Below are 22546 nucleotides of genomic sequence, written 5' to 3' on the forward strand. Positions count from 1 at the left end.
ACACACACACACACACACACACACACACACACACACGAGACTCCACCACTCTCCAGGCTACAGCACTTGTGGGAAATTGAACAGACCCAAAACCCAGTCCATTGCCTTCAAGTTGGTTTTGACTCATAACAACCCTGTTGTTAAGAGTCGTGAAGTTGGTTCTGACTTATACAAGTGTCTTTGTACCGGAATTTAATGTAAAAGATACACTCACATATTTCATCATTTGCTTAAGAGGCACAGCAGACAATCTCCCCATTGTCCCCTGCCCAGGAGGGCGGCTCAGCCTACCTTCTTTCATAGACGTGCAAAACGGGTATACCTACTTCTTTCTTTTCTATTTTTAACTTCTTATTGTGATTGCAGATTGATTTTCCATGCAGCAATTCATACACATTTTGTCTCAAGACATTGATTATGCCACAGCACTCTCCCCACTATTGTTAATGTTGTCGAACTGGCTCTGACTCATAGCAACCCTGTATAGGATTTCCAAGGAGCGGGTGATGAGTTTGAACTGTTGGCCTTGTGTTTCTAACCAACCTTGCGGTCCAGTGCTGTATCCCACAGTGCCACACCCAATAGAGGTCTGTCTGCTCTTTGGTGTCCATGGGTGTGGGGCATACTGTTGTGAGCAGTTTGCTTTTCTGCCCGATCTGTGTGTCTTGGGATGAACATCCATCTCTTTAATTGCTGTTAGCAGTGTGCTGCATGGTTGTACTCTCCTTCGTGTGGCCTCTCCTGGTGGGGACCTCAGGCCCTCCTCTACCCACTTAGTACTGCACGCACAGTTAGAATCCATAGCAGTTTCATTATTGTTTAGGGTCCTCACAGTCTTGGACCCTGCTTAAAGATGTGGAGGGTTGAGGGTATTATATGTGAAAGGTGTAATGGGGATCACTCGAACAAAAATAGAATTCATCAGAGGAAACAAATAGAAAAAACCCAAATCTGCCAAGTTAAAAAACACAGAGCCCACCCTGAAAGATGAAAAAACAGGACGTTAGGCATAAAGCAACATGACAGGTGTTTGATTATACACACCTGTCAGTACAATCAGTGTCCTGTTGAAAATGTCACTTCCTTAGAGGGAAAGTGTTTCAGATTGGATCACAAAGAAGTGAGAACCTGGTTGACTATTTGGTGCAGGACCTTTCCATGTGTTTTCCTCAACTGGGCATGTGCGTTCTCAGTAGAAACAGTGAATCCTAGAGTTTCTTGCGAGAAACAATGTCTCTTCATCTGAGGTGACAGGAAATATCATTGTTGTTCTGTTTGACAGAGTAGGGATGCATGGGTCCACCAGTGGGCCCACTGAAATGACCGTTTGTTACCTTCCCTGTCCTCAGACTGTCCAGCTCAGGCCAGGGGGAGGTGGCAGGCCTTGTGCTAAGACCACGTTGTCACAGATAGAATTGTGTGTCCTCATACTGCGTTTTCTTTATTTCAGGAATGCCAAGCAAGATGTCGATGATGAATACGGCGTGTCACAGGCCCTTGCTCGTGGCCTGCAGTCCTACTACGCTGTGGCCCATGCTGTTACTGAAAGAGTGGACAAGCAGTCAGCTCTGATGGTCAATGGTGTCCTCAAGCAGTATCAGGTGAGGGAAGCCACGCTCATTCAGCAGGCTCCGGAACAGGCTCTCAGGCTGTAGGTGGCCATCTATTCCAACCAAGTGTATACTGAGGTCACATTCGGTTCTTTGTCTCTGGGCCCCTCCTTTCTCCCATCTGAGCCTCTGCTTCTCCATCTGTAAAGTTGGGTAAACCATAAGAATGAAATGAAATGCTAGTAAATCAGTATCAAATGGGTGCTTGTTCTGCATCATGATGTTGGTGTTAAAGTCCCATTGAGTTGGTTCTGACTCATAGTGACCCTGTTACAGGCTCTCCAGGGAGTGCTGGCTAGTTTGAGCCACAGACTTTGTGCATCAAACTGACCTTATGATCCAGTGCTTTATCCCACAGCACCACCCAAAGGTGGTAGTGGTTGTTAAGTGCCGCAGAGTCGATGATGACCCATAGGAACCCTGTATGGTGAAAGTGAAGAGGACTTGAAACATTTACTTATGAAGATTAAAGAGCACAGCCTTCATATGGATTGCATCTCAATGTCAAGAAAACAAAAATCCTCACCACTGGACCAATAAACAACATTCTTATCAATGGAGAAAAGATTGAAGTTGTCAAGAACTTCATTCTTCTTGGATCAACTATCAACACTCGCGGAAGTAGCAGTCAAGAGATCAGACGACGTATTGCATTAGGCAAATCTTGTGCACAGAAACATTTTAAAGTATTGAAGAGAAAAGATATCAGCTTGAGGTCTAAGGTGTGCCTGACCCAAGCCATGGTATTTTCAATAATCTCATATGGATGCGAAAGCTGGACAGTGAATAAGGAAGATCGTGGAAGAATTGATGCCTTTGAGTTGTGGTGTTGGAGGAGAATACTGAAAGTGCCATGGACTGCCAAAAGAACCAATAGATCTGTTTTGGAAGAAGTGCAGCCAGAGTGCTCCTTAGAGGCCAAGATGGCTAAACTTTGTCTCTCATACTTTGGACATATTGTCAGGAGGGAACAGTTGCTGGAGAAGGATGTCATGCTTGGTAAGATGGAGGGTCAGAGAAAAAGAGGAAGACCCCTAACGAGATGGATCGGCCAAGTGGCATCATTGATGGACTCAAGTGTGTCAGCAGTAGTGAGGTTGGCCCAGGATCGGACATTGTTTCGTTCTGCTGTGCATGGGGTCGCTATGAGTCGGTTCCGACTCAGTGGCACCTGACAACAACATAGGGTTTCCAAGGAGCAGCTGGTGAGCTTGAGCCTCCAACCTTGCAGATCAAACCAACTTGCTGTCCACCACATTAACCCGTAGTGCCACAAAGGTAAGTCGGTATAAAGCACGCCTATTCTGGTACATCTGGTATTCTGGTTAAGGCGCCAGACTGTAAAGCCATTTGAACTGCAAGGTTGGTGGCTCAAGTTCACCAGCTGGTCTTTGGAAACCCTATATGGGCATGTGCGTTCTCAGGAGAAAGAGTGAATCCTAGAGTTTCTTGCCAGAAACAATGTCTCTTCATCTGAGGTGACAGGAAATATCATTGTTGTTCTGTTTGACAGAGTAGGGATGCATGGGTCCACCAGTGGGCCCAAGTCGGAACCGACTTCACAGCACTTAACAACAACAACATTCTGGTACCTCAGGACTCTGGGTGTGGAGTCCTGGTGTACCAGAACAGGAGTGCTTGTGTGGCTCTGTGGGTTAATGCGTTGGACTGCAAAGTCTTGTTTGGAGCACAGTCAGTGGTACAAACTCACCAGTTGCTCTTCAGAAACCCTATGCAAGGTTGCTGTAGGTGGGAACCGACTCAACAGCACTTAACAATAACAACAGCACCTACTTATCTTTGGAGTCCTTCAACAGCCTTTCAAAATAGGTTCTCTTATCCTTTACAGTTTACAGCACAGGCACTAGTGTACAACTGAGACAACTCATGAGTGACTGAGTCAGGACCAGAACCCAGGTCTGAGTGCACTTGTGCTTGTTACTGGGAGCTCTGCATCGCGTGAGCTGAGAGGACCTGTGCTAAGCTCCCGCTTCTGTGATGGGTGGCATAGCCTCTCCCACAGAGCCTCTGGGGTGGGGACCTGAGGCTGGGTCTGCTGCAATTTTTTGGCACAGGACCTGGAACAAGTAAAAAGTGGAGGCCCCCCCCCCAGTGCTGAGTTCATCTAGATGCTCCCAAAAGGGAGCTGTAGTACTCCAGTCAAAGAATGGAGCTGCCTCGGTTTCCCTGGAGCCTTGCTGGGTCTCTCCTGACTCTCTGTAGATGAACTCTAAAGTCCTCCCGGCAGATCCCAAGTTCCAAAGAGGAGACTGCAATACACAAAGTAAACAAGTAGTGGGAATTGCCTAAGGCCAGTACCATTGACAGTGTAGGAATTTGGCTATACTTGCTTCCTTAATCTCTTGGGAACATTTTCACACTTCATAAAGCTATATTCAACTTAGATTCCATCCCCCTGCCATTGGGTCAATTCTGACTCATCACAACCCTGTATTTGTTGTTGTTAGTTACCATCGAGTTGGTACTGACCCATAGCGACCTTATGCACAGCAGAACGAAACACTGCCCGATCCTGGGCCAACCTCACTAACCTCACTACTGTTGCCACGCGTAAGTCCATCGATGCTGCCACTTGGCCAATCCATCTCATTGGGGGTCTTCCTCTTTTTCTCTGACCCTACACCTTACCAAACATGATATCCTTCTCCAGCGACTGGTCCCTCCTGACAATATGTCCAAAGTATGAGAGATGAAGTTTGGCCATCTTGGCCTCCAAGGAGCACTCTGGCTGCACTTCTTCCAAAACAACCCTGTATAGGGCTTATATATATTTATATTTATAAAGAAGCAAAAATCCTCATCTTTCTCCTAAAGAATGGCTAGTGGTTTTAGACTACTGACCTTGTGGTTAACAGCTCAGTGCTTAACCCTACAGTATCCCCAGAGCTCCTTGGAAATCCATCTTCTCTTGACTGTCTGCATTTCAGAAAGTTTACAGGCTCTCATCTGAAAAACTCTTGATTCATCTTTGAAGTGACATCCAGACAGAACTGAAAAATCCCAAACCCCATTCATCATTCTCGAGTTGATTTCAGCTGGTGGCCACACCCTGTGTGCAGCGTAGAACGGCTTCCTAGGCTTTCTGGGCTGTAACCTTCATAGAAGCAGATCACCAGGCCTTTCTTCCAACGTGCCACTGGGTTGGTTTAAATTACTAACTTTTAGGTTAGCAGCTGAGCACAGACCTCTTGGGCCACCCAGAGGCCTTTGAATCCCTCCAGTTCTCCTGCATTGCAGTGTCCCGAAGTGGGCAGTATTGCCAGGCAGTGCACAGACATGTGATGTAGCAGTTAGAAACCTACCTGTAGTGTGCACCAGTTATTAGGATGAACACACCCCAACCCTCTATAAAAACCAAACTCACCGCTCTCAATATGTTTCCTAACTCAGTTGTTGATGTTATATGCCATTGAGTCGGTTCCAACTTAGGGTAACCCTAGATAGGGTTTTTGGAGAATAGCTGTTGGGTGCAAAACACCAACCTTGAGGTTAGCAGTCCAACTCCTAACCCAAAGTATTACCAAATCTTCTTACTAGGATGAGGCTACATAGAAAAGGAGGCGGGGACTGGTTTAGAGACCCGTGCTAATATGTCAGGGTGCTGGAAGCAGTATGGGTCGGTGACTGCTTGTTGTGAGCTTTGAAGGTCGGGTGCACTCTGTATCAGACGCACCTTTCAGTCCTGGCTCGGCCGCCTTTCCCTGCAGATCAAAGGCCTGGAGTGGCTCGTGTCCCTGTACAACAACAACCTGAATGGCATCCTGGCTGACGAGATGGGGCTGGGGAAGACCATCCAGACCATCGCCCTCATCACGTATCTCATGGAGCACAAGCGGATAAACGGGCCCTTCCTCATCATAGTGCCTCTCTCGTAAGTGTGCGTTCAGTTCTGCGACACTGGTCACCATAGCCCAGCATCTGCCTGGGCTTCCAGGGCAGCCTGTCTGTCAACCCCACTGGGACAGTTCCTCCTGGGAGGTCCTTGGTGTCCTCTCCCAGCCCCACACACAACCAGCAAATGACACATGTGGAAGTAGCCAGCATCAAAGGCCCTCACTGGAAGAGTGCGCTGGGGCCCTTTGTGACTCCTTTGTTCACATCCTGTTTTCATGTTATGCTCGTGTGGCTGTGCGGCTGGGGGCAGTGGATCCCTTTCTGTCCACTCCACGTGACCCTGCCCCCAGACGATGTTTTCAGAGGCTTTCACTGACTGCTTCTTAACAGGCAGCCTTCAGGGCTGTGCTCCTGCCACTGTTCTGGGCATCCCTCTTCCCAGCTCAGCAGTGGCACGGAGTAATTCTCCTGCACCTCAGGGCTGACTCAGCAGTCCATCACAGGTCTCCTCTCCAGCCCTAAACTAATGACTGCTCTGAAGGATGGAACCTCTGATTGGCTAGGCCTCTGCATGGAAGCGTGGCCTGGCGCTGGAGCCCTGGAGCCCAGCAGCCCAGCAGCCTCTAACCTTGCTGGATGCTCAGCTGGGAACACTTCAGCCTTGAATCAGTGGTGGGGGTTGGGAAATGGAGTGTCTTACCCTGACCCCATGGGAAAATGCCCTCCCGCCTTTAGATCCTCGGACCCCTAAAGCCCAGGTGTCCACAAGCTGGCAGTTGGGGAGGTCCAGAACTTACTTTCCTCTTGTGCCCTTACCTTCCTTAAACACCCCAGCCACCCACCCACCCACCTACTTCTGCCATCTAGTCAATTCCAACTCAAAGCAACGCTTTATAGCATTTCCAAGGCTGCAAATCTTTATGGGAACAGAAAGCTTCATCAGTCCTCTTTGGAGTGGTTGGTGGATTTGAACTGCCAACCTTGGAGTCTCAGTCCGCTGCTTATCCTACAGCCTCACCAGGACTCAGGAAGGGGTCATCACTGAGAACCACTTCCTGGTGTAGCAGACAGTCTAGGCCTGGCAGACGGCCTCACCTCCTCCCTCCTGGGTAGACCTGAGCTGATGCTGAACCTGCTTGTGCTTTGCCCCTGCTCGTCACTGGCCAGTGCCCATTCTTTGTCAGGAGGCTGGTGTGTCCCTCCCTCTCCGACTTGCCTCCTCCTAACTGCTGTCACCTCCTCGGATGCCTGAGGGGCAACATCCATCCCTCTCCAACAGTTCTCACCAAGGTGCTGTTCCTGACGTCCGGATGTCATTTAGAAATGATTTCAGGCATATGAGAAAGTTGCACATGTAGTGTAAAGAATTCTTACACTTCGTCCAGCTCTCGAAGTCTTCTGTAGCCCAGGTAGTGCTCAGCCTAGGAAATTAATGTTGATGTGATACTAGTGACCAAGCTGGGAGCCTGATTCAGACTTTATCAGTCTCCTGTTGGCCTTTGTCTCCTTAGTCTGCTCCTGTGTCTGTCTGTGTCCTTCATGATCTGAGCCTTTTGAATCCTCGGCAGGCATTGAGTTGACTGCCCCTCAGTTTGGGTTGGCCTGCTGTGTTCCCATAATTCCAGTAGACATTTTTGACAAGATCCGCCAGGAGTGATACAGTGTCCTTCCTGGTTCCTCACAGAAGGAGGCCCAGGATGCCCACAGGCCTGCTGCTAGCTGTCCCCGCTATAATCTAGGAGCTGTTCTTTGTAACTAAAAAGTGTCTTGTTGGGAGAGGTAATGAGAAACTTTGTAAATATCCCATGTCCATCATGCTGAATGGTTGCCAGTCTTTCCTCCTATGCTTGTTCATTGGAATTCCGCTATAAGGAAGAGCTGTCTGTCCCTTCTCCCTCACTCATTCATCCGGTGTCACCAACACTCATTTTTAGTTGTTGATGTTTGAACTGTCCCACGTTTGGCCTTGGGAGGCTCTTCAGATGGATGGGTTCCTGTGTCCTTTGGATATGGAAAGAAGAGACAAATCTTTTATACAGAAAATATCAAATAATTTATGTAACTGCTCCCCCTTCAAAGAGGTAGAACATAACTTTGCACCATGTGTGGGCTGAGCTGAGTGCCTTTCCCCAAAAAGTACAGGAGAGAAAGCGGGAACAAAGAGTGACATCATACTCCTTCAGGTGATCATGGTCAACTCCAACGGCGATGAGTAGAGAACACCAACCCTTAACAGGTGTGATGGGAATGCACCCATGGTGCAGAAATTACTTGTTCGGGCCCTTCTAGCCATGTTGTTGTTGTTGTTGTTGCTGTGAGGTGCCATTGGGTCCGCTCTGACTCACAGCGACCCTTTGTGCAACAGAACTGAACACTGCCTGGTCCTGTGCCATCCTCACAATTACTACGTTTGAACCCATTGGTGTTGCCACTGTGTCAGTCCATCTTTGTAATGACTGGCTTCTTGTTGTTAAGTACTGTTGAGTCAGTTCTGACTCAGAGCAACCTTAGCCTTCCAAAGCTGTAAACTTTTGCTGGAGCAGAAAACTTCATCTTTCTCCCTCAAAGTGGGGGTGGGTTGCACTTGAGTGTTGCTGTGTTTATTTGTTGCTCAGATCCTTTCAGGCCACTGAGGGTTCTATTAAAATGCACTGCCCTCCCTTTCTCTTTGGTGTGCCCCCAAAAGTGTTTTCAAGCACATTTTTATTTTCTGCATTACAAGGGGTTCCGGGCTAATTTTGTGTTCCCAGCACAAGAATCAACCATGTCTCCTCTTGGCTTCTCTTGCTGGCTGGTAGGATCGGAAACCATGTGTGGTCATGTCCCCTGGGGTGTCCCTGCTCTGGCCTTCTCAGCAGACAGAGGAGAATGTCTGTGTTCTGACCCACATGCACGTGCGTGCGCACACAGATACTCAAAATGAGTTTAATGCCATGGTTGTCTGTGTGTGGTAAAGCTGTTGTTAATTACCATCAGTTTGATTGTAGCAGCCCAGTGTTAGAGAGTAGAAGTACCCTATGGGGTTTTCTAGGCTGTAATCTTTAAGGGGGTGCAGATCACGAGGTCTTTTTCCTTCTTGGATGAGTTTAAACCACATGTCTTTCACAACTGAGCACTTAACCCCTGTGTCATCTAAAGCTAAAGTTCACTGCCGTTGAGTCAACTCTCACTCATAGCGACCTTGTGGGACAGAGAAGAACTACCCTGTAGGGTTTCTGAGGCTGTAAATCTTTACAGAAACAAACTGCCTCCTCTTTCTTCCATGGAGCAGCTGGTGGGTTCCAGTCATCGACCTTAACCCACCACACAGTCAGGAAGCCTCCAACTTCAGTCCAGCACTCCACCGTCCACTCTGTACTCCCCCACTGGCTTCCCTTTAACCTGCCTCTCCAGCAGTGAGAAACCTGGCCCTACCCTACCCCCATCCGGTTACATCATTGTTCAGTCACCACAGCTCCCCCCCCAACACAGACAAGTCTCTGGTCGGTCTGACTGCATCTCCTCAGGCCCAAGGAGCTGCCTGTACCCTCCCAGGACAGGGTCTCGCACTTTGCTTTTCTCCCTTGATGGTTCCAATGACCTCTGCTCCTGGACTGCGGAATCAGCCGCTCCCCTCCTTTTGTTAGCAAACATTTACATTGACCTTTCCAACACTCACTGTCAGACCTGATAGCAATCATTCCCTGTTGAACCACAGGAGTCCTATCCCACTCACCTTTTATCAACCCCATCCAGACAGGTTGGAAACAATTCAGTGGAGATTCTACCTCTCCCTGTATCCTGTGGAGCTAGGTTCCCTGTTGAAAGCTTGTAAGCTAGTCACCTCTTACCTTTGTAGTCTCCCCATTTTGGGTAGCCAATGTGTAAGTTCCCCATTCCTGTTGACCCTGTGTACCAAGGGGGTGGGAATGATCCTCACTGTAGAGATTGGTCCGCTCCTTTGTCATACTGCATCCACAAGCATAGGTCAAGTTCATCCACTTGTAGTGGGTTACTCTTTCTGGTTGTTGTTGTTGTTGTTGTTGTTCCTCTTCTTTCTTCCTCTAGTTGTGTTCTGATCATCCAGCCATTGATGCCAGGTCAGATGGATACTCTCTGCAGGTGTGGGTGTTCTTGTGCATCCCCCCTCACTTCATATCAGCTGAATGCTGCACACTCCATTCTAATCCTCTGGGGCCATGTCCCTGCCCTTGGGCTCAGGAGTCCCCAGGTCTCGTCATACTGCTGGTTAACCAGGTCTCAGTCCAGGTTCACAGGAGTCTGTTGAATATTGTCGGACTTAGTTCACAACTTCCATGCTGTTTAATCTGAGGAAACAAGGAGCTTTGGAATCGCCCAAATTCTGAGGCCTCCAGGCCCAGTAGTGGACCTGAAATAAGGTCTAAGGAGTCTGAGTGTTCTCCAGGGGGTCTGTGACTCCAAGATGGTGACAGAGACCCATCTCAAAAGTCCCCTCCTCTCCAGCTAGCCGGCGTCTGCCTGGATCAGTCCAGGTTCCCTCTCATCTGGGTCCACTGCCTGGTGTGGTCTGACTCCCACCTGGCACTGCCTCTTGGACTCACCCAAATCCCATGCACCCTCGAGGGCTGGTCCTCCTTCCTGGGTTCTGCCGTCATTGCTCTGACAGCAGGACCTGAGAGCCGTCACCACAGTGCCCGGTCTGCCCTGGTGGCCAGTGCCCGGAACTTACTGTCCTGTCCTTCCTTGCTTCCACCAGAACGCTATCAAACTGGGCGTATGAATTCGACAAGTGGGCCCCCTCCGTGGTGAAGGTGTCCTACAAGGTATGTGCTTTCTTCCCTGTGGAGCGTGGGGGTGTGGAGGAAAGATGAGTAAAGACCGGAAAAGGAGCACGCATTGAAACCAGAGCTTGTTTTCTTTTAGACACAAGGGATCATATTAGTCATGCAAGTTTGGGAACACTGACTTATTTCTTTGAGGATAAATGTTTATTAAAAAAAAATTAAGTTATAGACTCAGTCTTGTGGAGTTATGTGGCTTTCCTGGAGGCCTCCTTTGTTTCAATGCAAGCTTTGGTTCAGACCTGCTTGTGGACAATGGTTTAATAGTGTGCTCCAGGGGCCACATGTGGCAGGCTGACCTCAGTCAGGCCCTGGGGCAAACGGTTGTGTCCCAGGCCTGCCCCTGGCACCATACCCAGACCACAGCCACCTGAGAAGTGAGGGCTGGCACTGTTGCTGTGGCACTAGCGAGGGAGCTGGGCCACAGGCTGTAGGGCAGAGTCAGGATTTCGAACCTGGCTCCTGGGTCCAGGCTCCTCACGCTCTGTTGTGGGAGAAGAGTGAGTGTCCAGACCGTGGTACCAGTATGTGTGAGGCCCAGAGGAGGATGGTGGACTCAGGCTGTGAGAGTTTAAGTGACCAAACAGAACACTGTCCGTCTGGACTGTGAGCCTACTCTAGGGCTGGGGACCAGACCCTGTGGGCTGGGCCTGGGTCAGGTGTTTGGACTTGGGGTGAGCAGGTGGAGGATCCAGGAGGAGGCTGGAATGGCTCTCAGCTGGTGGACACAGGACTACATTTGAGGGTATAGGTAGGAAACTTCAGGGTGAGACCTGATTCCCAATGGGGCCTGAGATGAGGCCTGGAAAGAGGGGGACAGCTGGATGGTTGTTAACCAACTGGACATACGTGGTGTTGGTAGCACAGTTTCCTAAGGTCCACTCTCCTCGTCTGCAGGCCTCGCACCTTCCACGCCAGCTCTGAGAGAATGAGCCTCGTCCCCAGTCTCCAGGGCCTGTCCTTGACTGCTGGCTGCCCCTGTGCCAGGAAGCTAACGCCCTGTCTGTCTTCTCTCCCTCCTAGGGCTCACCAGCAGCAAGACGAGCTTTTGTCCCTCAGCTCCGCAGCGGCAAGTTCAATGTCTTGCTGACGACATATGAGTACATCATCAAAGACAAACACATCCTCGCCAAGGTAGCATGTCCTGTATTGTCAGGGCCGTGGCACTAGTGTGGGCTTTGTTTCTGGTTTTGACGTGGGACTTCAGAGCCCTGAATGACTGTAGACCGCTTCCTTTGGGTTTTCTTGGCTGACATCATCACAGAAGCAGATTGCCAGCCCTGTTTCTTCTATGGTACCACTGGGTGGGCTCGGACAGCCAGCCTTTGTTTTACTAACCAAGCACTGGCCCTTGAATGTAATGTTCCTTTCAAGTCATCTTTAGTGTGTCTGCATGTGCATAAGAACACATTTCTGCGTGTGTGTATACAAGGCCCCCATCTCAGTCAAGGCTACGGCCTGCCCACATTGACCTTGGCTCTGCCTCCTGTGTTGTTTTCAGGCCGCCCGCCCCTGGGTCGGCAGGACTGTCTCCAGTGGCAGTGGCCTTCCCTCCCTGGGGCTCTTTATCACTGAGCCCAGAAAACCAGCCCAGGAAGTGTGCGGTTCACCATTCTGGGAAACTCTGGGTTCTAGTGGTCCACTGGCCTTGGATGTTGAGTTGGAAGGTTCTGTGGGTCTACTGGATCCTGAAAAACAATGTCGCTGACTTCATTGTGAAGGTAGCTATTTGATATGGCCACCAGTGAGTTCCTGAGAATATACCATGACCCACAACCCAGAGGTAAAACAGTGGTCCTTGTTTACAAATAGCTTTGGACCTGCCTGGGAAGGATGAGGCTGAAGATGATGTTCATCAGGCCACTAAGCCTCCAGTGGGACAGGTGGGAAAGGGTTGCTGTGACCCGGGGATTGGTGGCATGTTGTCTGTGCTCACTTTCGGGTCCTTTCTGTGTATCCCCAAGCCATCCTATAGATGAGGGAAGGAACCCTGGTGGTATAGTGATTAAGTGTTGTTGTGTGCCATCAAGTCAGTTCTGACTCACAGTGACCCTGTGTAGGGTTTCTGAGAGCGGCTGGTGGGATTAAGCTACTGACCTTGTAGTTCCCAGTCCAGTGCTTCCTTCCAATACCATCCCAGGGCTCCATGAAGAGTCCAGCCTTGGAGATCCTGGGGCAGTTCTACTCGGCCCTACAGGGTCTTTATGAGTCAGACTCAATGGTCAGCTGAGGAAACTGAGGCCTGGGGGCTGTGTCTCCAGACTGCATGTCCATCCCCAGCTTCGCATGGACGCCCTGCTAGGCCTGGGCTCCTCGGGCAGTTGCCTTGGGGCCTTCACTGTGGCAGGAGACTGCTAATGCTGTCCCCTCTCCCTAGTCAGTGTTGCTCTCTGTCCCTGTGGTGGGGAAGTACAGACAGACACACTGAGCCACGCCCTGGGCTCCTACACACAGAGCTCACAGCCAGTCAGATGCATGGCTGCCCACAGGGACTCTCGTACATGATAATGGACTCTTAATCTGGACTGTATGCTAGCATGGAGTCATTGGGGGACACAGATAGATGGCCTTTTGATTGGCAGTTCAGATCCTCCCAGAGGTGCTTCAGAAGATGATCTGCTTTCCAAACCTCCAGCCATTAAAGCGTCCTGTGGAACAGTGGTCTTCCTCTGCTGCACCCTGTGCTGCGGCTGTCTTGAGTGGGGCTTGCTGGCAGTGGGTAGAGTCCTAGGTGACACTCGCATTCATGAGTTTCTTCTTAACTGTCATTTACTTAGCACAGTCACCAAGTGTCATCGTGTCTGTGTTTACTTTATGCATTAAGCCAAATGCACTGCAGCATGGTCCGCCTTTGGGGGATTTCTGGGCAGATTGTCAGCAGTGTGCCTCTATGTCAAGTGTAGAACTGGCATCTGTAAGGGGGAGGGTCTCCCTCAGAGCCAATGGGGAGCCTGCTGCCCCTTCTCCTGACGCTCCTGCTCGTGGGCCCACAGATCCGTTGGAAGTACATGATTGTCGATGAAGGTCACCGTATGAAGAACCACCACTGCAAGCTGACTCAGGTCCTCAACACGCACTACGTGGCCCCCCGCCGCCTGCTGCTGACCGGCACACCACTGCAGAACAAACTTCCTGAGCTCTGGGCGCTCCTCAACTTCCTGCTGCCCACCATCTTCAAGAGCTGCAGCACCTTTGAGCAGTGGTTCAACGCGCCCTTTGCCATGACCGGAGAAAAGGTGTGTGTGTATAGAGGCCCACCACATGGTGGTGAGGGTGGGAAATGGTTGCAAGGTCCTCTGCCCTAGAAATCTCTAGACTGGGGCTACACAGAAAGCTCGGCCCATGTGGACAGTTGTAGGCTCAGCTGACTTCCCTTGGTCAGTATGTGTTGAGTACCCACCACACCTGGCTTAGAACCACTAGACACCAGGGATACGCTGGTGAAAGTAGCTACACCTACATCTTGTGGCGAAGGCCCCTGAAGCCAGAGGCTGGAAAAGCCGTAAGGTCTCCATAGTTAAAAAGCAGGAGTCAAGAAGGCTGGGGGGAGGAGGGGGCCAACTGTGATGGGCAAGTACAGGGAGCAGCAGGGGTTAAATCTAGTTTTGTGGAGTTTTTAGTAAAAATATCTTAGTTGCATTTTCAGTGACTGTTTTATGTGGCAGAAGAAGTTTCCATGGAATAGTTTCTGTGGTTTGTTCAGTGATTGGCTCTGTTTTCCATAGTATCTCATGCAGTGCTTGCTGTACACACTCCCTGCCCATTAGTGTTCACATTGAAGGGTCTCCTTAGGGTCAGAGTGTATGTATATATACATTGTTGAATGAATCATCCGTTTATCCGTAAATTTTCACCCAAATCATAATGAGAAGTTTAAAATAGAGGTTACCAGGGGAGCCTAAGGAAATTCAAGTGGGCTCTTATTTTCTCTCATTTTTTTTCTTAAATGTACTTTGTAAGCAGAATGGCAGATACCATGTTGTTAGGTGTGGTGTCAGTTCTGACTCACAGTGTCCGTGTGCACAGCAGAACAACATACAGCCTAGCCCTGCGCCCAACTCGCAGTTGTTGTTATACTTTAATCTGTTGCTCGTGTCACTGTGCTAATCCATCTTAGTGAGGGGTCTTCCCCTTTTTTCCTGACCCTCTACTTTACCAAGCATCAATGTTCTTCTCCAGAGTCTTGGCCATCCTGGCTTCTAAGGAGCATTCTGGCTGTCCTTTTGTTTGTTCTTCTGATAGTCCATGGTACTCCCAAAATTCTCCAACATAATAACTCAAATACATCAGTTCTTCTACATTATTCCTTATTCATTGCTCAACTTTCACGTGCATAGGAAGCTATGAAAAATATGGTTTGGGTAAGACACACCTTAGTCCTCAAATAGGTATCTTTGTTTTGAACACTTTAAAGAGGCCTTGTGCAGCAGATTTACCTAGTGCAACGTGTCTTTGTTTTGAACACTTTGAAGAGGTCTTGTGCAGCAGATTTACCTAGTGCAACGTGTCTGGTTTCTTGCCTGTTCTTTGCATGAGTGTTAGTAATGGATCCAAACAAAATGAAGTCTTTGACATCTTCAATCATTTCTCCATTTATTATGATGTTATGTATTGGTCCAAATGTGAGGATTTTTGTTTTCTTGACATTGAGGTACAATCCTTACTGAAGTCTATTACAGTCTTTGATCTTCATCAGTAAGTATTTTAAATCCTCTTTGCTTTCAGCAAGCAAAGTTGTATCATCTTTATAATCAGAGACTGCTAGTGAGTTTTCCTCCATTCCTGATGCCACAGTCTTCATATAATCCAGCTTCTTGAGTTATTTGCTCAGTATACTGCTTGAATAAGTGTGGTGAAAAACTATAACCATGGCACACATCTTTCCTGTTCTTAAACCATTAGTATTCCCTTGTTGTAGTCTAACGATTGCCTCCATGGGAAGCTCTAGTTCTTTCTCCCAGTTCCCCGCCTGTGGCTGAAAGAGAGCAGGCTGGGGGTGTTCGGGGCAGAGCCCCCAGGAGACTTCAGCGGGTGGAAGCTAAGTACTTTGTCAGTGCTGTGCACAGTGGCCGCTTCATAGACTGCAGTGTGTCTTACTTGTGAGGACCCAGGCCTAAGTGCCTCCGTGGGTGGGTGGGTCTTTTTGGTCAGGCGCAAGGAAATGATGCTCTAGGACTTGAAGTCCCTCATTTTGGCAGCTTCCTGTGAGGATCTCAGACCTTGTAGTTTCCAAAGACAAGGGTGCTCTCTGAGACCCCACAGAGTGGCCTGGGAGCAGTGGGGCCCACCTTCCTCCTCTGAAGCCAATGTGTTGTTCTCTGTTTGGTGGGAACTACAGGTGGACCTGAATGAGGAGGAAACCATTCTGATCATTCGTCGACTCCACAAAGTGCTACGGCCCTTCCTGCTCCGACGGCTCAAGAAGGAAGTAGAAGCCCAGTTGCCAGAAAAGGTAACATCAGTGTTTTGAGCATACGAACCGCAGTGTCCTGAGTGCCTTCCCCAGGTGGCTCTCCTGGGTCCAGGCCCTGGTCCAGCTAGGGGGTTTATAAAGAGGGCAGCTCTAGTGGGGTAGCGTGCATAGGGCCACTTCTTGTCAAGTGGCTAGAAGGCTGCTTGAGTACTGCCTGACTGGTTCAGGAGGGGCTGGAGGCTGTGGACTCAACGTTGTCCCACTCCAACCATGGCTTTGGGTTCCCAAAGCCCACAGCCACCCGTTTAGTTGTCCTGGCCCTGTACTTTCTGGCCAAATACAAAGACCTTCAGAAAGTAGCTGAGCTGCCCTTTGTAGCCAGGCACCTCCCTCCATCTGAGCACCTGGCAGTTATTACCTGTCTTCCCTTGTCCTCTGGGTGTGGGGCTCCTCGCCATCGCAACATATCCCCATCAGAATGCATACCCCAAGACCAGGATTCCTCAGACTGGGATACGGGTACCCTCAGCCCTGTTAGCAGCGTGTGTCTCGTCCACAGGTGGAATACGTCATCAAGTGCGACATGTCTGCACTGCAGCGTGTGCTCTACAGACACATGCAGGCCAAGGGCGTGCTCCTGACTGACGGCTCCGAGAAGGATAAGAAGGTGGGTGCCGGTGTCTGGCTGTGAGTCTGCTCTGTCTAGCCCTGTGTTAGTACTCTGATCAAGTTCTAATCTAGTTGTGACCCCAGGCACTCAGTGACAGTGAGTCTCTTCTAACTCAGAGCAACCCTATGGTGTTAATTGCTGTTAAGTCGGTTCTGAGTCATACAGACCCTGTGTAGCGTTTTCCAAGGAGCAGCTGGTGGGTTTGAACCACCGACATTGCAGTTCAAACTGACCTTGTGGTTCAATACTTTATCCTGTAGCAGCACACCAGGACAGTGACCCTATATTGTTGCTAATGGCCGTCGAGTCGGTTGCGACTCACAGAGACCCTGTATAGGGTTTCCGAGGAGTGTCTGGTGAATTTGAACTGCCACCCTTGTAGTCTAACTGACCTTGCAGTCCAGTGTATTATCTATCCCACAGCGTCATACCAGGACTCCTTTAGGATTTCCATGGCTCTAATCTTTCGGAAACAGACTGCCCCATCTTTGTCCTACGGAGTTACCATTGGCTTCAAATCGCCAATGTTTGTGTTAGCAGCTAAGTACTTAACCACTATACTGCCAGGCCTCCTGTTGTGACCCCAAGGACGTTGTAATAGCTGTTGACAGCATCCCTGGGTCAGCATGGCCAGTGGGTGTGGCAGCAGAAACAGGTGGATGACCCATTCAGGACACACAAACTCAAGATCCTTCCCCAGAGCTGCTGATAGATGTGGACTCTCATCGGTTCTCAGTGGGCAGTGTGGACAGGTGCTTTGTGAACTCCACCTTCCTGGCATCCATGGTCCCAAGCCCTTTTACATTACTGTATTCAGTTGGATTGGAGGGGCTTCTTGAGCAAGTAGACTGCTCACTGCCTTTTGGGACAACTCTGAGTGACCTAGCTTTCCAACCCCTCATCAGAACTGAAAAATGCTTTCCCCCCAGAGATCCCCCAAAGGAAGGATTGTAGTAGCCTTTCCTTCCAGCCGCAACCCTGCCTCAGTCCTCAGGGGCACTCTGGCCTGGCCGCAGCTTCTCTCCACTCTTAATGTGTGTCCTGCTACCTGGCCCTCAGCCATACTCCAGCCTCTGCTGGACCCTGCTTCTGGAGACATGCTCTGGGCCTTGCAGCAGTGAACTCTAGCCACCCCCTGGTGCCCCCAGAGACCTTTATCCACAGCTATCCTTGTGCTACGTCCCCAGCACCCTCAAAGGGCAAGTCCTAATCCAGGACCTTTCTTGTGCCTCTCCAGGGCAAAGGGGGCACCAAGACCCTGATGAACACCATCATGCAGCTGAGGAAGATCTGCAACCACCCCTACATGTTCCAGCACATTGAGGTGAGGTGTGATGCAGAGGCAGCAGCAGCCTGAAGCTCCCGGCCAGTCCCTCCTCTCTGTAGGCCTGGATGGCGCTCCCAGGCAGAGCTGGGTGGTTTTCCCTGCTTACTGCTTTTTTTCTTTTAATGTTTTATTGTGAATTATATGATAGTTTACATGGGAGAACGTTAGTTTTACATTCATCCTATCGGATATTGTTTCGTTGCCATGGTTACAGTCCCATCCATGCATCATCAACCAACCAAAGAGTATACACCATAAGCCTGTCCCCCGGTCATCAGCACACAGCCCCTCTCTTTCCCTCTCTGTGTCTAAAGTCCCCAGCTGCTCCATCTCTCCACGTCATCGTCTCTGCCTTCATCTCAGGCATCACTGCTTCTCTGGGTAGGGTCCTGCTCTCTGCTCTTCTCCCTTGATGGTCCCAGGGACCTCCACTCCTAGGTTGCTTACTGGTTTTTAAAAAGCTGTTTTTAATATATTTTACGATGTTAGTACATAGACGTGTCTCTTTGTTGATTTCTCCTTTGAGAATGCCTATTGTAAAGAGCCCTGTTTGGGGAAAGTCACAGGAGAATAGAGCAGTCCTCCCACTGAGCCTCCTCTTCTCTTTGCTAATTCTTCACACTTGATGACATGGAGGTGTCCTGAGCTCGTGTGCCAAGTCCAGAAAGGACTCAAGTGTCTATGCTCCTTGGGGTCAGCTGTCAGGGTGTCACAGAGCCCCACTGCCTGTCTGGGGGGGCCCACCCAGGTCTTCTCCACAGATGGTCTCCTCATGCAAAACTTGGTGGTCAGGGTTGCTCTGTCCTGGCTCCCTTTCCTTCACAGGGGGCGTGAGGGGAGAGGGGTGGTGGGCTGGAGATGCCGCAGGCTGGTCCATCTGGTACGGAGCTGCTGGGGGTGCTTGCAGCAGTGAGCACAGTGTGGCGTCGGGAGCTCAGCTCTGCCTCAACACTGACCCGGCTCTCGTTCCCTTGCAGGAGTCCTTTTCTGAGCACCTGGGCTTTACCGGTGGCATCGTCCAAGGGTGAGAGACTTTCAAAAGTTGGGGGTGGGAAGTGGGGTTGGTGAACATGGCTCTGCATTGAATTGGTCGCTGTCATTCACATTTGTCTGATTTGCAGACACAGAATTTTAGAAAATACAGACACACCCTCCAGGCCCCCTGTTGCCTCTGGGCTTTCTTAGCACCCCTGAGCTGAAATGTTACCCTGGAGACCTCTGCAGGCAGCTTCCTAAGCGCCTCCAGCCTCCCTCCATTTGTCTTGTGCAGCCCAGACTCCTCCAGGCCCCTGGCCTTGAGTGGCCGCACTCTAGCTTTTCAGCCTTGCGCACACAACCTTGCTAAAAGCTTTCTTCTCAATAAAGCTGCCTGGTTTCCCTGAAGTGCTAGATCATTTCCAAGCTCAGAAGTACTGAAAGAACAAACAATTCTTGTGTCTTTTGTTAATAACGATCACATGACCAAGCCCCAGAGATGTGGGCTCGAGTCATCAGCCGCGCGACTCCTCCCTCCTGCCTGAGTTTCCACATCCGTGAACAGAGGTGTTGGAGTGGTTTGGAAGCCACAGTAGTCCTGAGCCAGTGCCTGCACTGTGTGGTCTCTCCAGTGGGGGCCTTTGCCTCAGTGGCTCTTTAATCAGTGAACAGCCCCTGATTACACCCCAGGTGCTACTGTAGTTCCTAACAGCGCCCCCTCTGCTCTCACAAGTACCCCAGGTTGAATAGTCATTATACACTCACCATATTGAGTGGCCTTGAGTGTCTTTTTGTTGGCATTGCTAAAACTTGATGTGGGAACCTGCTCAGAAGGTCACATCTTGAGCCTGGTGGCCTGCCTCTCTGGCCCTCTTGAAAGGTGCCACCCTAACATCTTGCGTTCCCCCTACTCCCTTTACTCACCAGGTTGGACCTGTACCGAGCCTCGGGTAAATTTGAGCTTCTCGATAGAATTCTTCCTAAACTCCGAGCAACCAACCACAAAGTGCTGCTGTTCTGTCAAATGACCTCCCTCATGACGATCATGGAAGATTACTTTGCGTACCGCGGCTTCAAATACCTCAGGCTTGATGGTGAGTGTGACAGAGCAGGGGATTCGTTGAGGGGCCTCATCCTCTGGGGTCCAGGTGTCCTGCTGGTGAGCCTCCCTCCTGAGGCTGTGGTGGCATACTGAGTGTCAAGGGCACTCGGGGCCCCAAGTATTCTCTCTGGGGCAGAGGTCATGGCCAGGCTGGAACTGAAGTCTGTACTGTGTGGCCATAAGGAGACGGACTACCCATAGTCCCTGGGATTGCACCTGCTTTAGGCACAGCTGGATGCAGCTACAGAGGTGCTGTTTGAGGGTGTTCTCTTCGTTTCTGGCTCTGCTTTCTCCTGTCACGGTCCCTTTCTCAGGCATCCTTGCCACCTGCTCTGTGGTCCCAGCAGAGAGGTTACTGGTCTTTCCAGCTGAGGTTTGGGACTGTGAATTAATGCCTGGAGCTGGCACTGGGTGTGCCCGTGCTTGCATAGTATGTGTTGACAGGCTGAGGGCAGGCCAGGGAGTAGAGGCTGTAGGGCATGAACAGCCAGGTCCCAGAGACAAGTCACTGCATGCATGTCCCCACTCCCTCAGGGGCACTGCCCTGTGTGAGGTGCTGACTGGACTGTTCTAAGTGTTGTGACCGGCTGGGGAATGGATAGGGCTTCGAGAAAAGTGAGTAAACAAGGGTAAGCAAGACTAGGGGTGTTTGTTTGTTTTTAACTTTCAATTGGGTGAAGGTTTGCAGAGCAAATCAATTTTCCATTCAACAATTCCTACGTGTTTGGTTTCAGGTCATTGATTGCAGTCCTTAGTGAGTCATTTCCCCTGTAGGGCTGGTTTTACCCGACACCTCAGGGCCCCTGGAAGCACCTCCATAGGAACACGCAACCCAAGCCCACTGACCTGGGAACCCCTGCCTCATGTGGGTGTGGCTTCATGGGCCAACTCCAGATCCACCCAGGCACGGCCTTCCTGCTGTCTGTCCTCACAGCTCTGTCTAGAGTCACCCTGTTAACACAGAAACCTAGTCACGCATCCCTCCCAGCAGAGCCTACTAAGGCCACGTGGACTGGCCCTTGACCCTGTGTCCCCCCCACCCCCCCAAAGCCTCCTTTCATGTCCCTTAGGTGCCAGGCCTCCAAGTGTACTGTCCCCTCTGTTTCTGTCTCACCCTGGAGGAAAGGAAGCACCTGGGAACTGTCCTTCTGTCCATGAGGACAGGGTCTGTCATCTCTTCATCCCCATAAGCTCACATGGGAACCGCCATCCGGACAGTAAATGCTGAGTGGATGGAGTGGGTGTGAAAGGCCTCAGTGCCTTTCCCCGTCAGAGGTGGTGTGTGAGGACGCAGGCCTGGCTCTTTGGCTCAATGGCAGGCTGGCTGGGGGGTGGGAGGAGCTGGCTGGTGGCCCCTCCAGGCCGAGCCAAAGTGGGAAGAGCAGGTGATGACCAACCAATTCCCAGGGGAGTGTAGATGACTGGCAAGAAGCAATTATTTGTCGTCTGTTCACTTCACAGGCATAAATTCCTGAATTTGCCGTGTGTAAATGACAGCGGCTCTGGTGCCCAGATTCTCTTTTGACAAGTGTCCCTGAGAGGCCCCTCTTCCCCCTACCACCTTGCTCAGGGTCTTTACATCCAGTCCTCTTTTGTGCCCAGGAAGGCACTCCCACCTCCACCCTAAACAGTCAGGCTGAGGTGGAGCGCTGTGCTCTGCAGCCTCAGCCACCATGTCTCCCACTGGCCCCGTGGAATAGAGCTGGGCAGATAAGGGGCGCTTTCAGAACTCTGGTGACAGCAATAGTAGTGGCCGATGACCTGGGCCCATTGAGGGCTGGGGGCGTGACCTGATCTTCTGTCTGTGGTCCCATCCAACTGGGTCACAGTGCAGGGCCCACATGAACGAGTGTGGAAGACGTGGGTGCTGATTCCAAAAGCAGCCACCTCCACCCCCAGATCACCCTGCTAACATGCTTCTCCTTGTGCCCGTCAGGAACTACAAAAGCGGAGGACCGGGGCATGCTGCTGAAAACTTTCAATGAGCCCGGCTCCGAATACTTCATCTTCCTGCTCAGCACCCGTGCTGGGGGGCTGGGCTTGAATCTCCAGTCGGCCGACACAGTGATCATTTTTGACAGTGACTGGAATCCTCACCAGGTAAAGGCAGCTGACCCATGGGCCTCCCTTGTGTGGTGAGCATTTGGTCTTCTGTGGTCTTTGGGGAGAATCCTGGCCTCATGTAAATGGAACTCGCCCTGATCCATCAGCTGGAGAGAGCCACCCTCTAGACCCGGTCTGTGATCACCGTGGCCACTCGCCTTGTTTCCTGCCTGTGTTACTAAGCTAAGCAGGAGTGCTCAGGGCTTCACAGCAGCTAGCAGAGCATGGAGGGTGTTTGAAGTGCTCTTATATGCCATTCGATTGTTGTTGGAGTTGGTTCTGACTCACTGATTCTGTCAGATAAAACAGACCTGACAAGGCTGTCAACTTTACAGAAGCACTTCGCTGGGTCTGTTCTCCCATGGAGATTCTGGATGGGTTTGAAATGCCAACAGGCGAGCGCTTTACCATTGTTCCACCGGAGCTTTTCATCAATCGACAAGAGTTTTTAAATGAGCATTTAATTTTCCGCTATGTTTTGTTCTTAAAGGGAAGTACTATCTTTATTTTAGTTGTAAATTGGGTGAAGGTTTACAGAGCAGGTCAATTTTCCATTCAGCAATTCGTAGACAGTTTGTTTCAATCTCTACTTCCTCTTTCTCCCTGTATTACTTGTTTCCATTCCTCTTCTCTTCCTTTCCATTCCTGCCTTCTGTCTTTGGGCAAATGCTATCCTTTTAAGCTCAAAT

General features: G+C 50.4%; 1 protein-coding gene across 1 annotated transcript in view; it reads left to right on the forward strand.

Moving 5' to 3' along the window:
- Positions 1-22546, forward strand: part of SMARCA4 (SWI/SNF related, matrix associated, actin dependent regulator of chromatin, subfamily a, member 4) — a 127739-nt gene that overhangs the window by 75968 nt on the left and 29225 nt on the right. The window contains exons 15-25 of the mRNA XM_006875121.1: positions 1451-1601; positions 5339-5502; positions 10183-10249; positions 11291-11401; positions 13261-13503; positions 15606-15719; positions 16240-16347; positions 17588-17674; positions 18655-18701; positions 19580-19746; positions 21691-21854. Of these exons, the coding sequence (XP_006875183.1) occupies positions 1451-1601; positions 5339-5502; positions 10183-10249; positions 11291-11401; positions 13261-13503; positions 15606-15719; positions 16240-16347; positions 17588-17674; positions 18655-18701; positions 19580-19746; positions 21691-21854 (1423 nt within the window). The remainder of the gene's footprint in view (positions 1-1450; positions 1602-5338; positions 5503-10182; positions 10250-11290; positions 11402-13260; positions 13504-15605; positions 15720-16239; positions 16348-17587; positions 17675-18654; positions 18702-19579; positions 19747-21690; positions 21855-22546) is intronic.

The sequence above is a fragment of the Chrysochloris asiatica genome, unplaced genomic scaffold, assembly GCF_000296735.1.
Source record: "Chrysochloris asiatica unplaced genomic scaffold, ChrAsi1.0 scaffold00312, whole genome shotgun sequence".
Taxonomy (NCBI): domain Eukaryota; kingdom Metazoa; phylum Chordata; class Mammalia; order Afrosoricida; family Chrysochloridae; genus Chrysochloris; species Chrysochloris asiatica.